The 24,457-nt window shown below is 42.0% G+C and overlaps 1 protein-coding gene across 2 annotated transcripts in view; it reads right to left on the minus strand.

Moving 5' to 3' along the window:
• The window catches only part of COL24A1 (collagen type XXIV alpha 1 chain), a 384,809-nt gene that overhangs the window by 204,241 nt on the left and 156,111 nt on the right, over nt 1-24,457 (minus strand). For both annotated transcript variants that reach the window (XM_089684422.1, XM_089684421.1), the window contains exons 8-9: nt 18,897-18,941; nt 6,937-6,990 (exon numbers count right to left, since the gene is read on the minus strand). In XM_089684422.1, coding sequence (XP_089540548.1) covers nt 6,937-6,990; nt 18,897-18,941 — 99 coding nt within the window. The remainder of the gene's footprint in view (nt 1-6,936; nt 6,991-18,896; nt 18,942-24,457) is intronic.

Raw genomic sequence — 24,457 nt, forward strand, 5'->3', positions numbered from 1 at the left:
GAGTAACTTGACTGGCCTGCACAGAGTCTTGACCTCAACTCAATAGAACACCTTTGGGATGAATTAGAGCGGAGACTGCGAGCCAGGCCTTCTTGTCCGACATCAGTGCCTGACCTCAAAATTGCGCTTCTGGAAGAATGGTCAAACACTCTCATAGACACACTCCTAAACCTTGTGGACAGCCTTCCCAGAAGAGTTGAAGCTGTTATAGCTGCACACGGTGGGCCAACTCAATATTGAACCCTACGGACTAAGACTGGGATGTCAATAAAGTTCATGTGTGTGTAAAGGCAGGCATCCCAATACTTTTGGCAATACAGGGTATATCCTAAACCTTGTGGACAGCCTTCCCAGAAGAGCTGAAGCTGTTATAGCTGCAAAAGTTGGCCAACTCAATACTGAACCCTATGGACTAAGACTGGGATGCCATTAAAGTTCATGTGCGTGTAAAGGCAGGCGTCTCAATACTTTGGCAATATGCACTATATATAAGTACCTGTAATAAATAATAATTGGTATGTTTTGTTATTTATAAGCATATGTTTAATAAAAGGTGGACTTTTAACTCCATGTTGTTCTTTCTAGGGGTGATAGGGAGGTGGAGTTTGGGGAGATTGGCTGAGATGTTAGGTAAAGAGCTTTGATCTACTCTGGTCAAGTCAGATAACATTCCAAAATTCTTATCTGTATGCTTGTTTCTGGTCAATGAGAGTCATTTACAAAAGAAATAAAAAATGTTGTCTGAGTTTAATTTGTTTTGAATTGTATTGTAACTATACTGTCTCCCTTTACTTCGTAAAGTGCTATTGGCACTATACAAATTCTGTAAGGGAACTTGCAGTTTTCAACGGAATTTTCAAAGGGAAGGGACTTTTCCCTTAGCTTAGAAAAACAATATTTTGAACATTCCCAAGAGAACATTCCCTTGCAAACTGAACAGCCTATTTGCCTTTAGTAAATCACCCCCAATGTTTCATTGTTGTAAAGCAACCACCAACGTTTCTCGTATGACAGGTTTGCTTTAAAGGGACACTGCTTTTCACTGATTAAAAAAAAACCCTCTTTGGTTCTGTTTCTGTCGATGCGATACAACTTTCTTTAGCAGTGCTGGATACCCCCTTTCATCCTTTGTGGTTCCATGTTCTGGCCCCTATGTCACTACAGATCACAGTAGTGATGAAGGAACCAATGAGTGCTAGGGGACACAGGCATTCACCATTCCCAGAAGTTTTGAATAATGGCGAGTTTGACAGAGGATTGAATGGATCAGAGATTGGAGACATGGATTGAAGAGGTAAGTTTAACACTTTTTTTGGAGACAACAGTGTTACTTTAAAGATGAACTTCCTTCTTTTTGTCCCTCCTTCCCACAAATAAAACCCCTAAAACTGTCTCAAAATAAAACAAAAAATAATTTGCTTCCTTACTAAACAATGGATTTGTGTTGTCTTGGATGAAGCAGAGGTTCTCCTTTTACCCTCTAATCCAGAGCCAAGAATCTCTGCTTCTACTCCAGAGCCAGGGGACAACCCCTGCTTCATCCAAGACATACCGCGGGGGGGTCTCTGCCAGACCTGTGGCATGTCTGTGCATGCAGAAGGGCCATGACATCATCCTGGTCTAGGTCAGGATTTAGGAATTAAAAAAAAACACCCCTGTCTCACTTTCATAATTTAGAGAGGAAAGACAATTAACTCGTTGTAAAGACATACTTGCATGCTTAATACAGGGAGCTACAGCTGTCACCATCCAGAGTATGAGAAAACCATAATGGTTACAGCAGATTTTCAGTGTGTACAAATTTTGAGACAATACTGTTACATTTACCGTACCTGGCAGTGCGTTTTGTACAACTTTCAAATTGCTGTTCTATGTATTGTTTACAGAATATCATAAATAGATCAATAGATTTTACCTCTAGCAGTTATCTGTAGATCATTCAGTACATATAATTCGGTACAGTCAGCAAGTCTGCTAAATGACAGCTGAAATAAAATTTGGCCATACTCTGCTAGCTTTTTAATTGAATGTTAGTAATAAATTCTGAAAAATCAAGGCATTTGATGATGTCATCATGGAGTCTACACATTACATTCAAATACTATTATAATTTTTGTTTGATTGTCATGCCAATGTATAGAACTTTAACATTCAATTTCCAATTATTATAATAGTAGGCGCCTCGAATACCAACACTGAGGACAGCATTAACAGTTAGAATCACCTTTCATCAAATAAGAAATGAGAAAAAATTTCCATCCTGAGCTTTTGAATTTTTTGTCACTATGCATGAAAATGATTGTCTACCTTTTATCACTATTAGAAATTAAAATACAGTATGTCTGATCCCATGTACCTATGTTTATAAATGACTCACATATACAAGGTTTTTAAAATATCTAAATTCATTGATAATGAAATCATTTGCATGAAACAGATTTTGTTTATGTGTACCTAAAGAAAAAAACTTTTAAACTCAATAGATTTCCTTTAAAGTGCTATTAGGCTCAGCTTTTATTTTTTAAAAATAACAAACAGGTTTACATACCTGCTCTGTGCAATGGTTTTGCACAGATCAGCCCTGATCCTCCTCTTCTAAGGTCCCCCGCCGACACTCCTGGCCCCTCCCTCTTGCTGAGTGCCCTCATAGCAAGCCACTTGGTATGGGGGCACTCATGCATGCTCGCTCTGGAGCTGCACTCTGTGTGTCTATTGACACACAGTGCAGGGCTAAGCCCTGCCCTGCTCCCTCCTCACTGGCTGTGATTGACAGCAGTAAGAGCCAAGAGCTCCCGGTGCTGTGTCTGAGCCAAAGAGGAGGCAGAAAGCTGAGAGAGCCGCTGCTCTCATGCACAGCACTGGATCAAGACTGGGCTAAAGTAAGTATTAGGTGGGGCTGGAGACAATTCAGGAAAACAAAAAACCTTCAGGCTTTACAACCACTTTAAATACTTGGTTAATTGTTTTGAAAGAAAAAAAGTTCTGGCTGCATTAAACAAACTCCAAGCTTCTGGAATAAGTTAAAAAATGAAAATAAACATTTGGAACGAGTAACATCACTTCCCATTTAAAAATAAGCAATGTAATAATTTATACTGACAAATGCTAACAAAGTTAAGATATAAACAATTTTTTGTATTTCAACAATACAACCCATCAGACCTAAAACAAGGGCAACTGTGAGAGGACCAACCTTACAAGACAGCTGGAAGTTTTGCTCTAGGGGTGAGATTTCCCTTCGAAATCCTATATGTCTTGCATACCACAACAAGCTTTCCCTGCCATAATTCCTGACTCTGTTCCTGTCCACCTGAGGACCTGTGACCTGCAGGTATGCAGTCTCCAAGAGATATCAGAGAGTTTCAGATGGTTTAACTTTCCAGCACCTAACAAAGTTTTTGGTGGATTGACCATTTTAGCAGACCAGTCCAGAATCTCCTTTACAATGCAATTGAGCTGGTGCAGTTTTTTCTTCAAATAGAGATTGTTCTTCAGGAGATTTTATAGAGCCCATCTTTATCTGACATAAAGCCCAAGTCCAAATGAAGGGTGACATCTTGGACCCGAAACACGTTGACCGCTGTTCTGTTGTCATGCTGTTATAAACCATAAAAGATTATGACCATTTGGTGATCTGTCTTTTGAATTTACAGAAATCACCAGTGACACTTTATAAATACCTGTAAAAACTACTGTATGACTACAACAATAATCGTGCAATCAGATAACACAAACAGACGTTATATAAATGTCTACAAGACATTTTCACAAAGACACTTGGCATATGGCAGACACACACCTTTGTTCCACTAGGTCTAAAGCAATATGACCTCATCATATTGTGGATAGCAACTCTGCCCTTCCTTTTTCTGATGTCTGCTACCTCTTCTGCTATAAGTGGCACCACTAATATTGCAGGTAGTGATGGGCCGAACACCCTCGTGTTCGTTTCGCAGTCAAACATTCGAACCTAACATTCGAACATTCTACCGCGAACTTCAAACAGAGGGGACAATTCACTAAACAGTAACTTACAGCAACTGAGTATGTAGTAAGATACTGCACAGCTACTAAAATACTGCATGAGTTATTAAGTCATGTGGTATTTTATTAGTGATAACATTTTTTCATGTTTCAGTTGTCTAGGGGTTCCCCAATGACAGCTGAATTTAAAAAGAACTGCATTGCCTGGCAATTAATTTTTTTTTTTTTAAACGCGTGGGGTCCTCCCTCCCATTCATACCAAGCCCTTCGGGTTTGGTATGGATTTTGATGGAAACCCCCACGCCAAAATTTTTAAAATAATGGCGTGAGGGTCCCCCCCAAAATCCATACCAAACCCTTATCCAAGCATGAGGAGAGAGTGCTTTAGACAGGGGGGGCTCCTCCCCCCCAAGCACCTTGTCCCCTTGTTGATGGGGACAAGGGCCTCTTCCCCACAACCATGGCCGGTGGTTCTGGGGGTCTGTGGGTGAGCTTATCAGAATCTGAAGAAAGTTGCCTCCAGATCTCCCCCCCCCCAATGTAAATGAGTATGGGGTACATGGTACCGCTACCCAAAAGTGTAGGGTAAAAAAATGACAGTAGACAGTCTTCAACGAGTCCTTTATTAAGAACAAAATTTTAAAAAAAGTCCCCCGAAGTAGATCCAACATCAATCACGATGCCTGCCAATAGTACTTAAATACTGTGATGCCAGAAGGGGGCGGGGTCACCCCGGCCCCTTGTGACATCATCATGTGCGGTGATTGCCAAAGCATAGCACCTGACCTGTGGTCAGATGCATTGCTTTGGCCAATTACAACGCACTGTCAGGGCGCAGTGCATTGTGGGGCACGGCAGGCGAATAGCCCGCCTAATGCCCTTACCGTTCATGTGTTCGCCGAACAAACGAATGGCCGATGTTCAACTTAAACATCATGCCCAACACTAGTTGCAGGTTGACCAGCTGTCACCCTATTGGCTCTATTTACTAGCTTCAGTTTTAACAGCACAGAATCTTTCAACCCTGAATAAGGGGCACAGATTCTGAAATATGTAGGTTTTCTTTGAATATAAAATACATGTATTACATTTTTTAAAAGGTCAATGTTTAACTTGAGTTTATTTTCTACACACACACACACACTGCTGGCCCTGACAGATATGTTAAGGGGGTTCAAAGGGTTCTCTTTTAGCAGGGCTTGAAGAATAACAAATATCTTGAGCAATCATAGTAATTACCCCTCATTATACCTCAGTTGACTTAAAACAGTACCAACCCGTGATGATAAGAGACCCTTTGAACCCCCCCAAAACATGTTGGCCTTTTGTGATATAAGAGTTTCATGCAAAGAATGTCACAATTTAGGCTTGTATTTTTGCTGCCTGTATAATTCCTCCTTCCTGGTCCTAGATTCACATGTATTCTTTAGCTCCTGCCCTCATCTATCGCCTGCTATTCCTTTCCCTGCCGTCATTTCCTGGCCCACCTCCCAGTTTGCTTCCCTATATAAGATATGCTCAGTGCAGTCCATGTTGCCTGAGCAACTTCCCAGTTCTCTGAGCTCCTGTCTGCTTGCTATTACGTGTATTTAGTGTCTGACTTCCCGCCCTGATCTTCAGCTTGTTTTCTGGATTTCCTTCAGTCTCCTGTCATTTGTACTCTGCACACGAGTAGTCTCCACATCCTCAGCTGACCGTAGCTGGAGGCTGCGACCTGGTTCCAGCTTGCTGCAAGTCCACCCCCACCATCTGGGGCCCAGGTGAAGAAGCAGGCTGGGCTTTAGATTCCACACCCTGGGAAACCCGTAGCTGGCAATCTACAAGGGCTCAATATCACAGACAAGTGACAGTACTGAGAACACCACCTGTATAGGAGATCCAGTGCCCCATACTTTTCTTTTACTTCAGCAAGAAAAATGAAAAAGTGGAGCTTCCCCACTCTTTCCAAAGCTAATAATAAAAACGTTTGGTCTAGATACACTTTTGTTATTCACTTTTTTATTGCAAAACATTTATTCCATGTTTTGGTCTTTAGCAATTTTGAATACGAGAGAACCTTATACAAGGTTCTTGGACCCCATTCTTCATCTCGCAGGAGGGAGAAGTAGGAGGAGAATGGTGGTCCTATAACCCCCAAGAGAAAAAAAATGCAACTGAAAAGAGCCAACAATGAATCTGCTAATCATCAAATTTACGCCTGACAAGCTAATGTAATACCAGATTCAGAGTAAAATTAATTCCAGATAACCAAAGCACACAGAACCATACACAAGAAATGAATGTAGCTACTTTCAGGGAGTTCACATAAGGCTCACAACCGGTGCGTTTCCCCCTTTTAAAGGGTCAGTCCATCCAAAAGTGACATTTTATTTGTACATTGCATTGAATTCCCGAACATTCCTGTCCACTTAGGAGTTTTGAGTGTCCCCACCCACTTGTGTTCTGGCTCCTCCTGTTGCATTCTCAATATTATAAAGTAAATTACAAAACCCAGAAGGGAGTGGGAGCCCTTTTATAATGATCACAGCTAGTGTGCAGGCCCAGGAAATGAATGGCATCACAATGTACGTACTGTGAATTCCCGCATTGTATGTGTACAGACCCTAAAGGTTTTAGCTGATTTTAATAAACTGATAATCAGGAAAAAAACAATGAAGGCGTATGTACAAAAAGGTGTGCTATCTAGAATACTGTTACAGCAGCCAATAGGCTTCCAACAGTGATTTCTGCAGTGCAGAGTTGATTATGAAACAAGGACCCTCATTGGTTACAATGTCAATAGAAAAATGTTCTTGTTAGGACATAAGCCCTTAGAGGATTATGCTTTTTATGGCCAAAGCAAATGTTTCAATTGTATAGAGTGTGGATTGAGCTGCGGGAATATTTCTCTGTACGCTCTATGTGGCGGCTGTTCACTTGTCAGCCAATAACAGTTAAGCACAGTTACTGCACCTGCCTGCCAGGGTAACCCGGAGCCCCTGCATTGCCATCTGTGCCAGGAAGTCCCTGAAAAAGAAGAAGGCAAAATTAAAGATAATAAGCAATGATAAATGTACTTTGTATCAAATCTCTGGTGGAAAAAAAAAGAAAAAGAAAAAAATATTAATAAACATTTTTACTTTAAAGTGTTACTAACCCACAACAGTAAAATCAGTCTGTATATGCAGTAAAGCATGCTTATTATACTCCCTGTGGAATGGAGTAATCCTCTGCATTGAGTACAAAGGCCATTTGATCCATTCTTCTTTGTTCCTCCCCTTTTTCAAGTAACCACCTCTTATCCCCTGATAAGACAGACTGAACCGTAGGCATTTGCACATGCTCAGTTTGGTGTGTATGTTTAGAGAGGTTTTTTTTTTCATGTGATCAGCACAGGGCCAATCAGCACTGTCCAGACAGAGGTCAGGGGTCCTGCATCCTCCTAAAGCAAAAAGAAAACTCCCCCTACAAGATTTAGCTAGTGCTCTGCTGGACACTGACAGAAGTCACAAGACTGCTTTAACTGCTGATGAGAAAAAGGATTTAGAAGTTTATATTTACTAAAATAATTGCATTTCCATGTTGTGTGCACTGTGGGAGACTAGATATTGTGAATGCAGGGTCTGGGGAGACCAGATATTGTGAATGCAGTGTCCGGGGAGACTGGAAAAACTTTAAAAGAAAAGTATGGGTTTGATTGTTTCCCCCAGACTATACTTACCTACATGGATGCTGCATCTGTCCCCTGCCGGCTCTAAGTGTGAGAACTCAGCAATCACGTGACTGCTGATCGCTGAGTTCTTCCTGCTATCCTGAGCAGAGAGCGGTGACTGTCAGTCAATCACCGCTGTCTGCTCTGCCCACCCCCCCAAAAGAACTTTGGCTGTACTTCTCCTTTAATGTAAGGTTACCCTACAGCTGAAATTTAATCTGCTTATATTTTGCCTTTGCTGGTTCATTCTTTCCACCATCCATCAGTATGCTACTGAAATATTTAAATAAAACCTTTGCATTTTCCTTTTATACCTTATTTTAAACCCAGTGATGTCACTTGATCTCTTTGCTTCTCTATGCAATGCAGGTAGATCATGGCTGGTGTGGGGGAAGGGGAGGGGAGCATGTTTGCTGTTCATAGCGGCTAAGAGGAACAGCAAGAGGGCACCCATCTAAGTGCATAACAGTCACACACTGAGTTGCCAATCATTGTGTGCTGTGTACCTCTCCACCTTGCTGCACTTAGATTAGCACCCACTTGCTGTCTCTCTTAGCCATTACAGGGACCATCCAAACCATATCTAGTATATGGACTGTGATAGTTCCTTTGGTGCCCTCCCAAGTTGGGTTTCCCTTTGAGAACCACTATAAGCATTTTTTATTTTACTTCATGTGAGTTGTTATTTGTCTTCTTTTAATAAGTGTGTAAACACCTGCTACACTCCGCTCTGTTTGATTGCATCTGTGCTATAACTGCAAAAAGGAGCAAGGACAAGAAACAAATCTGTTAGATTCTGTGTCCTAAAGTAGTTGTAAAGGCTGAAGGTTTTTTATCTTAAAGTGGAACTGCACTGCATCTGAGCATCTCAAACCAAAAATGCTATTTAATTCATTTTTAATATTCAAAGCAAGCTCCTCCATCTATCCATGTCACCATGCTTTATTTTGCTGAGAAATCATTTTGGAAAAAACCCTGGCATTTCTGTCAGTGGCCATCTTGAGTAAGGGCATATGACTCATGTATCATTTACTTCCTGGAATCCCTCAGCCCTTAGGTCAGTCATAGGCTGAGCTGAGAACCCTCCCTCCCCTTCTGAAGACTGTTGGGATATATGACACCATTTGCCTAGGCATGGAAACCAGGAAGTAACTGAAGAAATGTAAATATGATATATCGTCCTATCTATTTACTAATGCTAGCAGCATAAGGATTAAAAATAGTTGATTTAGAGAGTGAGGTTCCACTTTAATGCATTCTCTACATTAGGATAAAAAACCTTATGCTAGCAGTACCCCCCCCAGCCCCCATAAATACTTACTTGAGCCCCATCTTGATCCAGTGATGTGCATGGCAGCAGAGGCTCTCCCGGGTCTCTTTCTCCTCATTGGCTCAGACAGAATCACAGCCAGTGGGGAGGGAGCGGGGGGGAGGAGTTGAGTTGTCTTATGGACACACAGAGCTGGCTCAGGAGTGAGCATGCACGACTGCCCCCCTAGCAAGCAGCTTGCTATGGGGGCACTTAGCAAGGGGGAGGGGCCGAAAGTGCCGGTGAGGGTCCTGAGAAGAGGAGGATCAAAACTGCTCTGTGCAAAACCATTGCATTGATTGTGGAAAGCAGAATGCAAATCAAAGTGGGTCACTGATGCCTTTCTTCATCTCAGCCCTGGTCTCCACCAGAACTTAACTACTTATGTAGGTGCATTGTTGTCATCAAATTATCAAAGACAGATATCATGACCGATTATATATATACATATATATATATATATATATATATATATTTATATTTATACATACACACACACACACACACACTATATTGCCAAAAGTATTGGGACGCCTGCCTCTACACGCACATGATCTTTAATGGCATCCTAGTCTTGGGGTTCAAGGGTTCAATATTGAGTTGGCCCACCTTTTGCAGCTATCACAGCTGTAACTCTTCTGGGAAGGCCGTCCACAAGGTTTAGGAGGGTGTCTATGGGAATGTTTGACCATTCTTCCAGAAGCGCATTTGTGAGGTCAGGCACTGATGTCAGACGAGAAGGCCTGGCTCGCAGTCTCCGCTTTAATTTATCCCAAAAGTGTTCTATCGGGTTGAGGTCAGGACTCTGCAGGCCAGTCAAGTTCCTCCACCCAAAACTCACCCATCCATGTCTTTATGGACCTTGCTTTGTGCACTGGTGCGCAGTCATGTTGGGACAGGAAGGAGTCATCCCCAAACTGTTCCCACAAAGTTGGGAGCATGAAATTGTCCAAAATATCTTGATATGCTGATGCCTTAAGATTTCCCTTCACTGGAACTAGGGGACCAAGCCCAACCTCTGAAAAACAACCCCACACGATAATCCCCCCTCCACTTTACACTTGGCACAATGAAGTCAGGCAAGTAAAGTTCTCCTGACAACTGTCAAACCCAGACACGTCCATCAGATTGCCAGACAGAGAAACACGATTCTTCGCTGCAGTAAACACGTCTCCACTGCTCTGGAGTCCAGTGGCGGCCTGCTTTTACACGACTGCATCTGATGCTATGTATTGTACTTGGACGCAGCTGCTCGGCCAAGGAAACCCATTTCGTGAAGCTCTCTATGCACTGTTGTTGTGTTACTCTGAAGGCCACACGAAGTTTGGAGGTCTTTAGCTATTGACTCTGCAGACAGTTGGCAACTTTTGCACACTGGGTGCTTCAGCACGCGCTGACCCCGCTCTGTCATTTTACGTGGCTGAGTTGCTGTTGTTCCCAGTTGCTTCCACTTCGTCATAATACCACTAACAGTTGACTGTGGAATATTTAGTAGCAAGGAAATTTCACAGATGGACTTATTGCACAGGTGGCAAACTATCTTGGTACCACGCTTGAATTCACTGAGCTCCTGAAAGCGACCCATTCTTTTACAAATGTCTAGGTGCTTGATTTTATACACCTATGGCCATGTGACAAAAGTGAGTACACCCCTAAGTGAAAATGTCCAAATTGGGCCCAAAGTGTCAATATTTTGTGTGGCCACCATTATTTTCCAGCACTGCCTTACCCTCTTGGGCATGGAGTTCACCAGAGCTTCACAGGTTGCCACTGGAGTCCTCTTTCATTCCTTCATGACAACATCACGTTGCTGGTGGATGTCAGAGACCTTGCGCTCCTCCACCTTCCGTTTGAGGATGCCCCACAGATGTTCAATAGGGTTTAGGCCTGGAGACATGCTTGGCCAGTCCATCACCTTTACCCTCAGCTTCTTTAGCAAGGCAGTGGTCGTCTTGGAGGTGTGTGAGGTGTGTTTGGGGTCGTTATCATGTTGGAATATTGCCTTGCGGCCCAGTCTCCGAAGGGAGGGGTTCATGCTCTGCTTCAGTATGTCACAGTACATGTTGGCATTCATGTTTCCCTCAATGGACTGTACCTCCCCAGTGGTGGCAGCACTCATGCAGCTCCAGACCATGACACTCTCACCACCATGCTTGACTGTAGGCAAGACACACTTGTCTTTGTACTCCTCACCTGGTTGCCACCACACACGCTTGGCACCATCTGAACCACATATGTTTACCTTGGTCTCATCAGACCACATGACATGGTTCCAGTAATCCATGTCCTTAGTCTGCTTGTCTTCAGCAAACTGTTTGCGGGCTTTCTTGTGCATCATCCTTAGAAGAGGCTTCCTTCTGGGACGACAGTTTGTTTGCAGTGTGCGAGGACGTATGGTCTGAGCACTGACAGGCTGACCCCCCACCCCTTCAACCTCTGCAGGAATGCTGGCAGCACTCATACGTCTATTTCCCAAAGACAACCTCTGGATATGACACTGAGCATGTGCACTCAACTTCTTTGGTCGACCAGGGTGAGGCCTGTTCTGAATGGAACCTGTCCTGTTAAATTTAACACACCTGCTCCCCATTCACACCTGGGACCTTGTAACACTAAGGAGTCACATGACAGCGGGGAGGGAAAATGGCTAATTGGGCCCAATTTTGTTGCCAGCGGTTTAGACATTAATGGCTGTGTGTTTGGTTATTTTGAGGGGACAGCACATGTACATGTTATACAAGCTGTACACTCACTACTATACATTGTAGCAAAGTGAAAAGTGTCATTTATTCAGTGTTATCACATGAAAAGATAGAATAAAATATTTATAAAAATGCGAGGTGTGCACCTCTGGGAGATACTGTGTGTGTGTGTGTGTGTGTATATATATATATATATATATATATATATAGTTATCAATGGATATATTTAAAAAAGTACTAATGTGTATAGTACATTTATCCTTTAAATATTAGAGCTCATCTTAGCACATTTGAAAGAGGCCTGGTGTTCTTCATATAACCAAATAGCATTTTACAGGGCTTCTTACTGGCAATTTCCAAACGCCCAGCTGACATTTACTTTCAACAACCGATAGGTGTGATAAATCTCCCCTCTCATACATGAACACCAAGCAGGGAAACATATGTAACATTATGAATCTGGCAACATGGTGCTGTGTATAATGTTCTGTTAGACTTGGCATCTCTCTAACTTCCAAAGACACTGCCAAGCCACAGCTAATGTGGTTGATTTAATAAGTGCACAGCAGACATGTAAATGGAAAAATGAAACACCAAAGCGACAAGCTACTGTTACACAGGATCTCCGGTGAAATGTGCAGGCTATAGGGATGTCTGTATTTTTCTAATAAGTGCTGCCATGTTTACTGGGAGACATACAAATACAGGAGCCTAATGTAAACAGTATTAATTGGCAGAATGGCAGCAATGATGGAAAATCAGGAAATACGTTAAGGGTTTTGGATAATGCAAGTGACCGCTCATTTCATAATGTTCTCAAAAATAATAACATACTTTTTCAACTTAGCCTATGGTCTGTGAATACTCCCCAGTATGCTCCGGGTAGTATTTCAGGTACATGTATACAAGCACTTTTGTGTGCTCTTGCTAACAAGCTTGACCGTTTGCACTTAAAAAGAAACAGAACTTTGCCCATAAAAGGAAAAGTTACAGGTTTTCTTTACAGGAGGTAAAATAATTACCCTGTGGAGGGCAAGGGGGCTGTATCAAGTGTTCCTCCCATACCTGAAAGAACTGAATATTTCTTGTAACTCAGCAGGCAGTTTGGGGGATAGGTAAAGGTAAGTACTAGTGGTTATTGTGGCTGCTATGTTTGTTAATTTGACTAGTAAGCCCCATTTCAGTTTACAATCTCCCCTCGAACCATGCATGCTGCTAGGAAGGAGGGTGTTAGGTAAACCTTTTACTTTGTCCTGCATGGGTAAAGAATACATCACTTTAAGGACGGGTTCACAACAGATGCAGTCCAGTGTGTGTTTAATCTGGATCAAAAACACATACACAGTGTTTTCTATGTATATGCAGAATGCAACAAAAACACATTAAAATGTATGCAAATGCACCAAAAATGAACCAGAACGCACACTGTCCTGGATTTTTCAAGTGTCAAAATAAAAAAAGAGGAAAAAATGCACTGGAATGCATTGAAAACACATCATGAACGTATCAAATGCTTGTAAACGCATATGCAAAAACACCTCCAGAATGCAGAAATTGTGGTGTGAACCAGCCCTAAAGACGGTCTCTAAGCAGATAGAAACAACACAAATCAAGGCAGCTCTATAATCATTATTACATCATTTTTACAATGTAGCAGTATACGTAACTAAATTTGGCTTGGTATTGGACTCTTGTAGTCCCTATACTTCATGGTTGGAGTGTAAGAGGAAGACAGCACTAGGAGCCAATCAGTTCATTGTACTGACAAGCAGCATACTGATAGGAGGAGAGAGAAAAGTGACAGAAAGATGAGTTAATCACTGTACTGCTTCTCTTTTCACTGAACAGCTAAAGGCTGAGGCAGATCCAAAATGACCTGGGTTGAATGATCCCGGCCATCAGACTAAGTCCATCTAGTGGAAGAAAAAAATGCCTGGGGGTAGATCAGGATTGAAGGTGGATATTAGAGAAAAAAGTTGGCTTTGTTGTCTTATCTTTTAATGGGCAATTCTTTTTTTTTACCTTGCTACTTTTGACTGGAGATTTGTTTCAGCATAATGCTGTGAAAGAACAGATTTAAATGCAAACCAGTGTATTTTCAGAATGTATATATTCTGATCATTAAGTATAATCTTTAGTAATTTTTTAATGGAATGTTCACAATTTTCTGTGTTCTACGACATCCCATACTTGTTTAACACATCTGAATGTGTAGATTCTTCCTCTAGCCATTATCTGTTTTTTGTCACAGTCACCCAGTCTCCCTGATCAACAATCACTGGAATTAAATCTCAGTTTTACAGAAGGTCATATTTATAAAATGTTACCAAACAAGGAACAGAAGAATCCTGCACCAGTTGTCAATAAAACAGTCCTTTATTATAAACCCAATCCATGAAAACAAGATTGGGAAACCACCCAACTCGACATCCATTTCACACTGACATATACACCAGGTAGATCCGGCCCTAAATCTTCAGAGATCCCTTGACGGTTTTAAATGCAGACGTACAATATATTCATACAAAAAACAATTCTAACTTCATTGCATCCATTCAATCCAGCTCAACTCAAAGGGATTAGCCATGAAACATTGTTTCCTGTAAATTAAAGAAAGTGGCCTGGATAGATTAGGGTTGGAAGCCCAAAGACACCAACCTCCAATCACGCATATGGAAGGAAGTGGGCTACCTAGACTGCTTGTAGCCAGGAAGGATTGGCAACAGTACAAGGACATGTTTGTTTAGCACCCTGAGCAAAGATGTGGAACTGTGCCTTCTCCCCCACTCCTGGTGCATGCCATAGTATAAATGAACCGCCTTGTGCCCATTCACTGCCCCCTTCCACTGGCTGTCCATGGTTGGCATGGAATGTGAACTACACATTCGTGGCCATTTTCCTGATTTCTACAGCAGCAGCTGTCAAAGCAGACATGAAGCTATGGTCCAGCCCACCCCTTGTCCCAGCCCTAATTGGCAATTCAATTTTTCTAAAGCTCAACTCCAATTTCTCATATAAAAGCATTTACAGTGGCTTAAAGGTCAGCATTCTTGCCTATCACTACTAGGGCCCTCGGTTTGAATTCAACCTGAATCACAAACAGAATTGTATGTTCTTCTGCCTTTGTGGGTTTCCTCTGGGAACACCAGTTCCCTCCAAGGATAACTGGCTCCTGTCCAAAGTGGTCCTAGTATGCATGTGAGGCAGGGACCTTAGATTTTAAGGTCCCTAAATGGCAGGACTGTTGTGAATGTAGAATGTAAAGCACTGCATAAAATGTTTCAGCGCTATATAATTACCAATAATAAATTGTGAGCATGCGCTGTTCATAGACTACAGCAAAGGTCTTAGAGCAAGCTAAGTCCAGCCTATAGGCCTAGCAAGGGTTGTCTTTTTGCTAATTTATTCATTCCCTTGTGCTGCTCAAACACAGAACAGATTCGGCCAGGAATTCAGTAATGTGCCTCATACAGTCCTGATGACTTACAGGAGGCTCTTCCCTAATGCCCAGGAGAAGGAGGAAGTGGATGGACATCATTTAACCCAGAAAGAAAGCAGAGGCATGGGGTAAGAATGAGTACATTTAAACTGACTGGCACAAAAACCAAAGTAAGAATAGAACAGAATCCATAATTTTAATTATCAGCATACAATTTGACTTCAACTGGCTAATAAATCACTAAGGCTGGAGTTGGCGTTAAAGTGTTACTATACCAAAACCCTGCGTTCACTATATCTGGTCTCCCACAGAACACACAACAAGGAAATGCAATTATTTTATTAAATATAAACTGCTAAATATCTTTTCTGATCAGCAGTATATAGTCTTGTGACTTCTATCAGTGTCCAGCAGAGAACTGGTTAAAGCTTGTAGGAAGAGTTTTCATTCTCCTCTGATTGTCCTATGCGGCTACATAAACCACTAACCCTCTGTCTAGACAGCGCTGATTAGCCCTGTGCTGATCACATACACTCTCCCCCCCAAAAAAACCTCTCTAGTAATACACACCAAACTGAGCATGTGCAGCTTGCCCCCAAGGCTCTGTTCTATCAGCAGATGGAATGGGTACAGTAGACGAAGGGTGGATCAAAGAAGACGGATCAAACAGCCTTTTTACACAATGCGGAGGATTAACCTCTTAGGTTCCACAGTGAGTATAACAAGCATGCTTTACTGCATATACAGACTGATTTTACTGCTGTAAGTTTAGTAACACTTTAATATTTCTTTTCACAATGTAAGGTTATTATGCATCATCTTTTTAGTCTTTTGGCCGTGTACTGGGGACACCCATGGGACTGTACATTGTTTAATTTTAGACTAGGTCAGCTATGGCTGGTCGTATAAGGACATGTTATCCCCATAGGGCTGCTGGTCCGATCTGTAACCCATTCAAAGATTAACAAGTGCCTTGGTGCTAATTTATTCTATCAACATAAAAATGAGACAGACTGCTCCAGGCTATGAGCAGCTGCTTGCCAAATCATTTTAATAATGTCTGCCTTGATATAAATTTAGGCACACCTCGACTTGTTATAGCACATACTGGAAGAAGTCGCTAAAAGCAAAATTGATAAAAACATAAATTTTTCAATAACATTTAGTAATAATTAACACTACAACAAACTTGGAAAAGAGAGGTATCGGATATGTATGTCAGGAAAGGACATTATTGTCAGGGGTTTGGCGACACTCACCCTAATGCAAACAGTTTTTTTTTCCATGTAAAAAATGCCATTTGCTGCCAGAAATATTGAAACTTAAAAAGGAATTCTAGTTGAAAAAAAATATTTTTATGCTATTATAATAGTTGCTGTATAACAATAAGAAAATTACCCTCTCCATACGCAGAAAAGACAGTAAATAATCCTGTTAGTGAAGGCCATTAAATAGATTCTGTCACTTAAGGGCAAACGAAAAAGTTTTCTTGTTAGAAGACCTACCTACCCATACTTACCGTCCCTTCACTCCCCTGCCGCACTGTTGGTGAGACTTCATGTACATGTTGCTACTTCTCAATAAACTCCTATGAACCATACAATCATTTAGAAGCTGTATTTCTCTGGACACTGGGCGCTCCTTGCTTTCATCCAAGTCTACATACTGAAATGACCACAAGGTCACACAGACCTCCTAAGAGGGCTTATCGCCACTAACCATCATTGGGCACAACCACAGGAAGGGATTGCTTCCTCTTCTGCCCACAAAAATACCCATCCACAACCAGTGACCAATCCGGCCAGTATGGCGCGGTCTCCAACACAAGCTAGGTACTGGTGCTACATCAGAGTGCTGAGTCCAATCACAGGTTTAAGCTTTTGCTCCTCCTTTTCACATGGTGGTGTTTAGATCTGGCCACTGGATATTCAGACTCAAGCACATTCTCCTAAGAGGAGGTAACAGGCTCCTCCCTACCCAGGACCAAGTAATTACCAAGCACTCTGATAGAACAAAAGAATGACAGGTGGGCACAGCAAAGGTAACTATCAGCAGTTGGGGTTTCTTAGAGAACCTGTTATTCTTACCTGAACGGGCAGAATTACATATTCACCTTAAGGATGCCCCACCCACTGAGTTTTAAAATGCCAATTCCAGAAAAACCATTCAAAGGTCTGTAAATGTCCTAAAAGAAAAGCTCCACATAAACTCAAAACTGACTTCAATTTACCCTAATCTTGGTTTTAAAAAATAGACAACAGAACGCTTCTAGACAGCACTTCACATGTGGTATGTGTCGGATCTGTTTCCTGAATCTTGTACTGTGCAAACATTCTTTTTTGCATGAAGTATCACCAATCAGATTCACACTTCTAAAGAAAGACTGAATCTGACTGGTGGATATTAAAAACAAATTCCACTGCTTGGAAAACCATAGAGACAAACCAGAAAAAAATGACACCTGGAGCTGAAAAGCAGCCACCAATAGACCTGCCTTTGACTTTCTTTACTGACAGCGTCTCCTTAAAGTGGACAACAAAAACCCACATTTTTTGTTTAGTTTTGGATGCAGCAGGGAAGGTTTAAGACCCATCGAGTTTTTTTTCCTGCGTTTGTCCCACTAAATAGATTTCTTTTCACTGCTTCTTCTAATGCAAGAGGTCTCCACAAAGCGAGCGAATATCCCCTCTTAGACAGTTATCATGAAAACAGGTGGAATATTACCCCTCACTGCCAATTTCTGTGACAACTCAAAAATTTCAGATTCTGGCCCAGCATGTAAAGCATAGGTCCCCACCCTTTTGAGGAGCGAGGGCCACTTAAGTTATTTGGTAACCGTTCACGGACCACAATGAAATGAAATGGTTCAGAATCTTGAATTTCTTATTTCGAATAGCAGCTACTTAATGCTGGTGGGAGGGAGAGAAGGAGTTAGCTTTCAGCGGTTGCAAGGGGAAAATGGAGAGGATCAGTTCCTGTATATGTCGGCCCAGCCGCCCTTCTGGTCCAAGTGTAAAACAGAATGTGACAGGGAGGCCGCACGGGCCCCCTAAAGCATGGCGTGGGCTTGCCATAGCAACTGCTGAATCTACACCCCTGATCCCTCAACTATGAGGTTTTACTGCTCCCCAAACCATAAATGTAAAAGGAGTCCTTACTGTCCCATAGCCCACTATAAAGCTGCTTTCACACTGATGTGCTGTGGTTTACCTACACCATGGGTGCAGTACAGTGCACCTGTGGCTTTCCTGTGCATCAGCTGCTCTTTGCCATAGACTTCTAATATACCTTGTGGGTGTGGTGCACTTTCTGAAAGTGCACCAAAACTCCTGAATTGTGTCTGGAGGTGGAGGGCCATATCAGAGGGCTCTGTGGGCCACATGTGGCCCATAGGCCACAGGTTGAGCATCTCTGATGTAAAGTATCACAGAAGTCCCTTTGCTGCTGGACAAAGTACCAATAGGAAGTTTTGCCCACAGGTTTTTAGGTTCAGCAAAGATTTTGAACCTTTTAGAAGATAAAAATACTGGCAACTACAGAGATTTAGCTAGCATGGCAAGATGAATGCCAGAGTGGGAAATGTGCCCATTTAGTAGTTAATATGTCCTCTGGGTCAATTGAAATACAAGATTCACATTTAACCGGTTTGTACTTTAAACGTCTTTTTTGGTTAAGGCTTCATTTAGGAACCAAAACTACATAAAACTGCTTCATCCTGTTCATTCTCAAAACTATAACTAAGATATAATAGAGGATAAAATGAAAACCTACCTTCTCTCCCGGTGAGCCTGGTGGTCCAGGATAACCTTTAGGGCCCTATGGAACAAAACCACTGTTAGTGCACATGCATTCACTCCAGCATCAGCTTCACAGTGAGGCCGCTTGTAGTCACCACAAGGAATACATGTGACAGAGTGACAATGCAGCAGCACAACTGGAAGACAGTTGTTACCCAACATTGGGAAGATATGATACATATAGCTATAATATGCTTTCTTTTGCAATAAAGGCTGTAGTTTTTATATCTTCTGAGTTATACATGGTTATTGTACATACACACAGACAAGCATTTTGACTTTGAAGATGCATATAACCTGCTCCTGGTTATTCTTTGAAGGTCATATTGGGTTACCATCACCCTGAGTTATGAAATTTTCCATGTTTACAGACATGTGACACCCTAAAGTATAGCAGACATGAAAGTGTCCCTCCAGTGTTCAGAAGGCAACTATATTGCTCAGAATCAGGCTATATATCATTACAAAATAGGAATAAGTTACAAATGCTGAGAAAAAGTCTTGTTGAGAAAAGCTGGCATGAAGAGCATCTGGTTCTGCAAAGCGTATGTGATTTACAGCGATCTCTCTCTAGAAATTCGTAGCGTGCGTCAGTACAAACACTTGGAACAAGATAAGAGGAAATGGACAGTTGAAGACTTTTTTTTATCAAAAAGTGTATTAAGGGTAACACTAAAATAACATATTTTCACCATTTAGAAAAGGATTCTTGCTTACACTCTGTATATGATTTCCTGTTTGGCAGAATTATTATGTAAACAAGTGTGGACATCATTAACAATGGAAGCCGTAGGAACCATCTAATAAAACCAGGGATAACATTAGAGGGCAGCTCGATATCATGCATTCTGCACTGTATGTTGATGTATAGGAAAGAAAGGCCAATTGATCTTATTGGGGAAGGGGGGGAGGCATGTAAGCATTCCCTATAAGTACTAGTGCCCGGATTGGCTCAGGTTGCTGCTCCTCTATCTCCCAGTCTGAGTTCTGCTATACAGGGTATAACAGCAGGCTGACATGAAAACGGAACTAAACCCACCATTTTCCCAAAACAGTTACATTCAAGGCATGTCTAGAGTGATAACTATTACACTTTCTAGTGTACATATGTCAGCTCTCAAACAAACTGCCAGGCAATGAAATGGCTAGTGTCATTGCGGATCACATGTGCAGACCCATGGCAACTGCAAATCAGAGGCCACGATGGCTGCTTCCATGCCTGTAAAGGATTGGAGGGTTTAGTTCCGCTTTAAGACAGGTTCAGGTGCTTATGCAAGCCACATTAAAGTAATATTAAAGCCAATTTTAAAAAAAATACCAAAACGTCATATTTATCTGCTCTGTGCAATGGTTTTGCACAGAGCAGCCCCAATTCTCCTCTTCTTGGATCCCCCACTGGAGTTCCTGGCCTCTCCCTCCTGCCAAGTGCCCCCAGAGCAAGCAGCTTACTATAGGGGCACTCAAGCAGGCTCGCTCCTGAGCCGCTGCTCTGTGGCTCGACCCCTCCCCCTCTTTCTCCTCATTGGCTGTGGTTGATTGGCTCTTGCTGCTGTCTCAGCCAATGAAGAAGGCAAGTCATCTGAGAGCCAAGGCTCTCATGCACATTGCAGGATCGAGAATGGGCTCAGGTAAGTAATGGGGGGGCTGCTGCACACAAAAGGTTTTTCACCTTCATGCATAGAACGATTGAGGGTAAAAAACCTTGAGCCTTTACAATCACTTTAAAAAGAAAATAATTATATTTTAACCATATATTTGGATGGTGTTTGTTTTAATAGCTGCCTGGAGTACAACTTTAACAACAAAAAAATAAATATTTGGAAGAATCAATATTTTTCATATATTCTTTCAAAACTACCAGTTTCTGATTTATAAGTTAATAAGCAAATAGAAGATATAACAGCAACTGCAAGGCAGAAACCTATTTAGTACTATGTTGTGACTTGAAATACTTATTCACAGCTGGCATGTGAGAGAGAACATCATGACTAGTAGACTGTTTTTGCTTCTAAATTGTCAGTAATGAACAATAAAACCGTATGGATTTTTTATGCTGCCTGTCTACCACCATGCAAAAAAAAATACTAACGCTTGGAGGGGACTCCTTATTACAGTCACTAACTGCAAAAAAAACAAAAAACTTCTGGGTGCAGATTAAAGGAAGGACAGGATGAATCTATAGGTGAAATACAAAACCCCTCTACAAAAGACCCCTGTGTCCCTCTTTACTTTCCATAGCATTCTTCTCAAAGCTCCTCAAGCTACCACTGCTAATAAATTCATGAGGACAGCTAAAGCCAAAACATTTTTTTTTTTAACTATGGGATATTGTGGGAAAGAAAAATTTTATAAGGGGTTAACCATGGTCTGTATCTCCATTGGGGAAATTCACTTCTCTATTTGTCCTGAGTGACCATTGTCTGTGGGAAAGAAAGCGGTTGCTAATCTAAAATTTTACATTTGTTACCTGAACAGGAGATGAAGGGAAATCTTTCAATGGGGCATTGGCAGAACTATTACCATAGAAGCCCACGTGGCTACTATGGAGCCTGAAAGAGAGGTGGGGGGCAGACGGGGAGGAATGTTTGCTCTGTGGCTACCTGCCCTGGCTGCCCAAATGCAAAAGCTACACTGCCAGGGTTTGTCCACACAGTTCACATTCAGTTTTGCCCTACACAGAGATCTACCTTCATGGCCCATCAAGCTGCCTACAACCTAACATAGTCTACAATATGCGAGGGGTGACTGAAAAGTTCTCAGCCTACCCATGAAGCATTTGTCTTAGCCCAATTTTATTTTTGCTACTCATAGTACATATCTTTGCAAGGTTCCATACCAAATTTCTCACAAATAGCTTTTTCTTTGTTTCAGTTATTGAAGACTGAAGAGCAGAAGATCATCCTTGTCTGAAAAATGGAGAAAGTGAGCAAACATGCTGTTATCCAATACTTGCTGAAAAAGGGAATGAGTGGACAAGACATCCACAAGGACATGATGGAAACATTAGGGGAGCATGCCCCTTCCTATTCCACTGTTAAAAAGTGGGTGGCGGAATTGAAGAAGGGGAACCCCTCTGTCCAAGATGCCCCTCGCAGTGGAAAGCCAGCAACTGCCTGTACGGAGGACAGGCATGTGACAGAACGTTTCATCGCATATCCATGGGCATATCCCAGGTACACATTTTAACAGTAGTGCTGGACATGCACAGGATGTCAAGTCGGTAGGTCCCAAGAATGTTGACTGTTGAAAACAAACGCGACAGACAGCAGGTATTGGATAACAGCACGTTTGCTCACTTTCTCCATCTTTCAGACAAAATGACCTTCTGCACTTCAGTCTTCAATAACTGAAACAAAGAAAAAGCTATTTGTGAGAAATTTGGTATGGAACCTTGCATAGATATGTAGTATGAGTAGAAAAATAAAATTGGGCTATGACAAATGTTTCATTGGTAGGCCAAGAACTTTTCAGTCGCCCCTCGCAGTACACAATTTAAAAGCTGTGTAGGGGTCAAGCACATCTCCCCCCCAGGTAGCAGCAGACACTACCGGCAGTAGCAGACGCAACTGTTGTAAAGAGACCGCTGGGAACCTAGGAAGGCCGTCAGGGTGATAGCTGATTGAGCAACACATGTGAGAGCTTAGGTAGGTGTGTGTGGGGGGTGGTGTGGTAGATTGTATGTTTTATAATGTATGTTAACCTCACTGGCAACAACTCGTGCTATGCAGATCGAGAGAAACACTCACTTGGCTTCACACATCCAATCCTCACCAATGCAACACCTATTGAAACAATGCACAATGCCACTTGATGCTAACTTGGCCAGCAAAGTAGCGACACATGAAGCCAGAGTATCTTCTCTGCTTATCATCAGTAACAGGAATGTTAGAATGAAATCAGCCTTAGCGTATGTGTGTATGTTAGTGTTGATGATACTAATTGTGGCTCTGTGGAGCATATTTTTCTTTTCACACTATTGTATGAACAGATGTCAGTGGGTTTTCTACATTCTTCCTCCTATTGACCAACAATGTAGGGGAGCATTCTTCCTCCTAATGACCAAGGTAAAGGAGCATTCTTCCTTTTACTTACCAAAGTAAAGACATTTTTCTTCCTACTGACCACCAATATAAGAAGGCATTCATCCTCCCACTGGTTATCAATGTAAGGGGCAGTCTTCCTTTTTCTGACCACAAGAATAAGGGAGACAGTTCCTTCTACTGACCACCAATGTAATGAGGCATTCTTCCTTCTACTGACCACCAAAGAAAGGGGGCATTCTTCCTTCTACTGACCACCAAAATAAGGGGGCATTCCTTCTCCTACTGACCAATGTAGGGTGGATGGCTTCCTCTTACTAACCACAAATGAAAGAGGGTATTCCTACTGAGCACCAACATATGGGAGTAATCTTCCTCCTATTGACCACCAACATAACTGAGCATTCTTTCTCCTACTGACACCAATGCAAAGGGCCTTCTTCCTCCTACCGACCACCATCGTAAGGGAGCATTCCTCCTCCTACTGACCACTTGACTATTAAATGCAATTCAACATTTTTTGTACTATCCACTGGGGACATTAAAAACAAAATGTGTTATGTTAAAAAAATAATATATGCTGTGGTTCAGGGTCTTTGCCACATAACTGTAGTAATTATGGTATTGTTCATCTACTTTTTTTGTTTTCCTTTCTCTTTGGCTTTTAAAAAGGTTAAACTATTTAAAACAGAAATCTCATTAAGGAGTGGCCTCTGGTGGGCTGAATTCTCTACAGACTTCATATTTTTCTCTATCAGAGTTTCCATAAAATTATGTCCTGCTGGACCTCTAAAGAAACCAAGGATGCCAGGTTACTCATTGGTCTCTCTGAAAAGGTACTATACTGTATATCCCCTTGCTGGGTCAAAGCTAGAGCTCTAGCAGGGTGTATGAGATTTGCTGAGTGGAGAGCCGGTAGCTCGGATTCAGCCAGACCACTGCTTCCACACAGAAAGGGTACTTCTCTGCATAATTCTGGCAGGGATAAGCATTTTTTTACTCAGCTGTGGCTGCTTTCTAAAGAAGACAAATTGTGGGGCCAATTGCATTTTTCCCATTGTATGAAGTTTCCAATGGAAACACATGAAAACTTGTGTTATTGCACATCATTAACATGCGGTGTAAAGAACTTTGTATTTACCGTCAGTACACAACATAGTTCAATAAAGTGCAACAATATAGTTGGATTTTATTTAGCTGATGGCGTTCTGAGAGGCTGAGCCAACTGCAGGTCCAGGCATCTAGGTGGATCCTGGCTTTAATGTTCAGATCTTTCCAGAGCCTGGACCGGCTGTGTGACATCAGCTGAATTTGGGCTTTTGCCTAATGTTGGCTGAAAAACGGGTCACAGATTGCAGAAGGAAGTGCACTCCTGTGATCCATAGAAGTAGGGCCAAAAGAGCTTAGACCTACTTCTCCTTTAAAGGTGCAGGGACACACTGGACGCTCAGAAAGACTGCAATGGCAGCTGAAGGCATCCAGTATGTCCCCAAGC

The sequence above is a fragment of the Staurois parvus genome, unplaced genomic scaffold (assembly GCF_062004578.1).
Source record: "Staurois parvus isolate SC_StPar_1 unplaced genomic scaffold, SC_StPar_1.0 ptg000347l, whole genome shotgun sequence".
In the NCBI taxonomy this organism is placed as follows: Eukaryota; Metazoa; Chordata; class Amphibia; order Anura; family Ranidae; genus Staurois; species Staurois parvus.